Raw genomic sequence first — 5,580 nt, 5'->3', positions numbered from 1 at the left:
AACTAAAAAGAGACTTGGAAGAACATTGGTGGAGTCAGTTCTTGCTATGGTTCAGAGCTATGGACTCTGAGTGCAGACCCGAAGCGCAAAATCCAAGTTGTTAAAATGGACTACCTTAGAAGAAGTGCAGGTATATCTAGGATGGAAAAAAAACATCGAGGTTAGGCGTATTATGAATGTATCGGAGGAGACAGTACTGATCGAACCGAAAAATCCAGCTTAAAATGGTTTGGACATGTTCTGCGTATGCCGGAGAACAGGTGGCCAAAAAGAGTTTTTTAATGGGCTTCCCAGGGCAGAAGAAAGAGAGGTAGACCTAGAAAATCCTGGAACGGAACGGTTACGTAAGCAATGGAAGCTCGTAACCTAGAAGCTGATGACGCTCTAAATCGAGATGTGTGGCGTAGGGTAACGGGAAGGCAGCAATAGGCTGTAGTTGGAAATGAGTATTAAATACTTAAACCAAATCCTGTTTATATATATATATATATATATATATATATATATATATATATATATATATATATATATATATATATATATATATATATATATATATATATATATATAGTTCTCCATCTCCGATATCATCCATATCGTACCAACGTTTCTGACATGAATGGTTGTCATCTCGGCGCATCAGTGATGAGGTGTTCTGGTGTTTCTCAACTTTCTTCACAGAATCTGAATGCGCCGTTGTTTCTTAGCTTCAATCTACTGGGGTGTTTATTAAGGAGATAGTGTTGTGTTAAAAAATGCGTGACAATCCGAAGATTGTTCTTACTTAAACGAAGAAAAATCTTTGATTTTTCGCGGTCGTAAGTCTTAAAAAATTTCTTCGAAGGTCTTAGACCTTTGGAGGATTCCCATTCCAGGTTTCTGATGGAGTCTTCCAGGTTTTTGAGTTCTGCTTTAAGTTGGTTTCCACTTGGGAAGCAGAACGATTCTGATCCGGTCAGTGGTGTGTTCGCTCGTTTTCTAGCTAGATCGTTTGTTTTTCATTATCTTCTATCCCTTGGGCTGACCACCTTTTGAGTAATATTTTTTTTAAATAAAAGTTTTGTAAAGAGTATTATTAGTTTTTATAAGAGAATAATGTACATACTCGTAGGTACTTATCATCTCTATGGATTTAATAATAAAATAGAGTTTACTTTTTTTATTATATAAAATAAATATTAGGCATTAGATTACAAAGTCTATTTATAATTTATTAATAATAATTATGAAATGGTCTTTATTAATAATAGAGTTAAACATTACACTTTTGGGCATTACGGCAATAATAATAGATTTTTAATTTCAAGTAAAGAATATTCACAATTTGAATCAACATTCAATGGCTCAGGATACAAATCGTTTAATGCTTTGATACATTGTAAAACGTAACAATTTAAAAAAAGAAGAAGAAGAAAAATAGAAGATTAAATTCTAACAAGATTTTTATTTTGAAGCGCCACAATACAACAACAACAACGATTTCTAAGCAACAAATTGAACAAAAGGGAATCAATCATTTTCTCATAGAGCGGCTGAGAGTTGGTGGAACTGCCTACGTAAGGCTAGGCTCAACGTTGCCAAATTAATGTGTTATATTTTCTCAGAAACACCCAGAATCAAAAAAAATCACTATCTATTTACCAAAACCAGTAAGTAATAATAATCTAACTTCTTAGATTATTATTACTTTTTCTTGGTCGGTTAAAAGATGCCCAAATCCTATTTTTAATCATATCTCAATTTTTTCAAATGAAACAAGGGTGGCTCATTAACATATATGGAAAAAGCATTTTTTTACGAATAATTTGGTACCACATACTTGGTATTTCGAGTCAAATTGTCGTTATTATCCGCGTGTTACAATTTCAAAATAACCATATGCGAAAATGTCAAAAATTTACATATTATATGTCATTCTATTCAAAATGTAATTTTTATCAAATAAAGCAAAAAATGCCTAAGGTGTCACTTAAAATTCAAAAGAATTAGTAATTTCCGGTGAAACAGGAAGTGATCAAAAATCATTGAATACGTCAATCAATCTTAATTTATGTCACATATTAACATACCAATCTTGTTTTTTTATCTGAAAAAATAAAAAAGGTATAGGGACTTATAGGCTCCCCAGGTATAAAAGTATCATTTTCTTTGAGAATAAAATCCTTGGATTTAAAATCAAAATCCTTGTTTCTTCACATATATCCAAAATCCCTATACTGGGGAAAGATTCCTAAATCTGTTAACGCTGCTTAGGCTGACGAGCTAAAAGAGCAAGATGAAGAATTTTGCGTCGAAGAGAGAACAGAATAATGTAAAAGAAGTGGAAGGTGCCTAGACAAAAAGTGTAGCAAGAAATAGTTTAACGTGAAATTCTTCCATTGTGTTCCGCCATGGTCCCACCACCGTTTTTCCTAGCTCAAGAACAATAGAGCGACCTCTTCTTCCATATAATCGAGTCGACGGATCTGTACCGTCACTATACTTACGCCCCAGAGTGATAAAAACATAACAACGTCATTCATATAGTCATACCACAGCTAATTCAGTACCAGTTGGTCGTCTTTGCTTATTTTTTAGTTTTGACGATTGACCTACTGCGCATATTATCGAACCTCAACCACGCAGCCTGTTCATACCTAGCTTGTCAACTTCCGATCATTTGCATGAATATAAATAACTAGAAAAAAACTGTCCTAAACATATCAACGATGTACTAATACTGCTACTCTATCTATCCTTGGTCAGGCACTATCATCCAAGCGCCAAATTCATAATGCACGTTCAATTTGTAATGCCCTTGGACCAAACAAGGTTCTAGGAAAGGATAAATCTATTGAATGTTTCATAAGTGCTATATAGAAGAAAAAAGGTATGAGAATGGCGTGTCGTGATGGTGGAGACACATTTTCTAATGATAATATTATGGCGTCAATACATCTACAGTACGTCTATCCGTCCTGTAGCTACGGGGTATCCGTGAGAGGGAAAACGATATTCTCTCGATGTTTTTCATAAAAAATTAGACGACGCGTCCCAGCAATAAAAATTCGACAAATTTGCAAGTAGTCAATAAAATGAGTAGGCGAAGGGATTTGCGGTGACGTACTCCTCAAGTCGACGTATAAAATATATTGCTGTTTATTTAAATGTTTTTTGTCCGCATTCCTTTCATAGACACATATCCAGTACTTACTTTACGTAATTAATGGTCTATAGATATATGATGAATAGAGAAAAATAGAGTGGATACGACAAAAGACCCAGGTAATATATGTCAAATCCCTCAAATAGAACAATAGACTAAATGGCAATGGGTAGGACACCTGGCAAGAAGAACGGACAACAGATGGACCACAAAAATTACAGCATGGTATCCACGAGGAATTAAGAGACCTAAAAGAGGACCTAGAACCTGAGATGGGACCATGATATTAGGAAATTAGCAGGGATAACTTGGGCCTGCATAGCCAATAATGGGCCCAACTACAAAGAGAGTATGTGAGGGATGCTACACCATAAATGGAAATGGTTGAATAAGCTGAAAATGATCATGATGATGATTGATGATCTAGGATGGTATATATGTCCTGTCTACCTAACTTGATATTCGCTTCATCATATGTTATGTAATAAATTGTGTTTTGAGCTGAATACTCAAAAAAGAAACCACGACTACACAAAAACGAGCGAAGATGACAAGTTGGTAACAATAAACTGGCGATCTCGATTGTTTTTTTTTTAAATAATGCTTCAGTGGAGCTCAGAACCCGACTTCCTATAATAAGCTAAGCAAAAATATTTAGGGAAAATCGCAATTCAGTGTAAAATACTATATTATATAGATAAAATAATAATTTTTTGTTCGAATAATATAGGTAACAAAAGATGGAATAATAAATTGGTACTTAATGGCCCGTATGAATAAAAATGAGCAAAACCTTCTACTTGCAAAACTTGAAGCATATGCTATATAGTTTATGAATAAAAATGTAAGTAAAAGGTTTTGCTCAAACTTGTATTAGATGAAGCATGAGCATCTACTCACGTTTAAGTATTTGCTCAACTTGTTATGAATAATATGTATGCTTTGCTTACTTAGTTAAGCATATGCTCCAAAATTTTTGCATCTCGTTAGTAGGAGATGCACCTTGCAATAAGCTGGTCATAAAATGGCAGAATTCATGAATTTACATGCACAGAAGCAATACAAAGTGCGAAGAAAAGCTAATTGGCGAGATTTTAAATCTCTTTACAGATTTCAAGAAGAAAATGTAAATTGGATGGCAACGTACTTTTCGGGAGAAAATCTTGAAAGAAGAGGAGTCGCTCTTCCTTCAAATCATAAAATGAAGGTTTTCTTGCGATATACGGCCAATCCTGGATTTCAGATGGGTGTAGCAACTGTAGCAGAAGAATTGGGAATCACTCAGTCGACTGTTTCAAAAACAATTTCATTTGTAATGAACAAAATAGTTGAAAAGTCCCATTTATGGATCAAATTTCCGTCGACCCAACCCAAAATAAACGAAGCACAGCAAGCGTGGCAAGAAAAATTTCAGTTTCCAAGTGCTATTGGAGTGATTCATTGCACGCACCGTTTAGATTTTGAAACCGAATCAACACGGTAATGAATACATCAACAGAAAGGGATTTGCGAATTTAAATGTGCAGGCAACATCTAACTCAATCGAAATGTTTACTAGTGCTGATGTTAGTTGGTCGGGTTCTGTACACGACGCAAGAATTTGGAGGAACTGCGATATACGTGTAACTATGCAACAGTTTCCTGGTGCAGTACTACTGGATGATGATGGTTATGGCTTAGAACCGTGGCTAATAACTCTGTTTAGAAACCCTAATAACGCATTGGAAAGAGCTTACAACAGACTGTTTAAGAATTTACTATAAAAGCAAAACATGCTTTAGAATGTTGAATGTTAAAAAGAGGGGTTAATCAGACTTAGGAAAGAGTTAGTCAGGGTTACAGATCTATTGTGTGTTTCCCTTTCTTGAGCTACAACGATTTATAACTCATCATGCAGTCTCAGGGCTTTGACAAAAGCCAGTATCTGAGATGACTCCACAGAGGCCAGCTTTCCATCTCAGAAACTGCATTCGGTGTTCGCCGTTTGTTCGTTGAGGCCAGGTGTTCGTTGAGGAGGCAGTGTCCTGTTAGAAACCCCGAGACAATCCGAAGATTGTTTTTACTTAAATCAAGGAAAATCTTTGATTTTTCTCGGTCGTAAGTTCTGAGGAACTTCTGCGAGTGTCTTAGACCGTTGGAAGACTTCCATTCCAAGTTACGGATGGAGTCTTCCAGGGAGTTCCGTTTTAAGTTGGAAGTTAAAATATGCTTTTACATAAAAGCGGAATATCAGAAAATAAATCCTTCAAACTATAATAAGCTTCTTTAATTAACACAACAATACATTAGATTTTTGGTATTGAATTATGCTGTGGTTATCTGAACTCTTCTGGATAAAAGAAGCCAAAAGTAAAAATCAATAAAATACAGTGGGAAAAACCAACATCCAGCAATGGATTGCAATAGGCTGATCAAAAAACTTTAATCAAATAGAC

The 5,580-nt window shown here is 35.1% G+C and overlaps 1 protein-coding gene across 1 annotated transcript; it reads left to right on the top strand.

Annotated features, from left to right (window-relative positions):
- Positions 1-4,169: 4,169 nt before the first annotated feature.
- LOC115875180 (putative nuclease HARBI1) lies at positions 4,170-4,908 on the top strand. The gene is made up of 2 exons (XM_030890584.1): positions 4,170-4,624; positions 4,704-4,908. Exons 1-2 carry the CDS (start codon positions 4,170-4,172, stop codon positions 4,906-4,908), a joined length of 660 nt encoding a protein of 219 aa, XP_030746444.1.
- Positions 4,909-5,580: the final 672 nt, after the last annotated feature.

Source organism: Sitophilus oryzae, unplaced genomic scaffold, assembly GCF_002938485.1.
Source record: "Sitophilus oryzae breed Bouriz unplaced genomic scaffold, Soryzae_2.0 scaffold_1350_pilon_pilon, whole genome shotgun sequence".
NCBI lineage: Eukaryota > Metazoa > Arthropoda > Insecta > Coleoptera > Curculionidae > Sitophilus > Sitophilus oryzae.
Note: the sequence above shows the minus strand (reverse complement) of the source record. Positions and strands in the feature narration are given on the sequence as shown.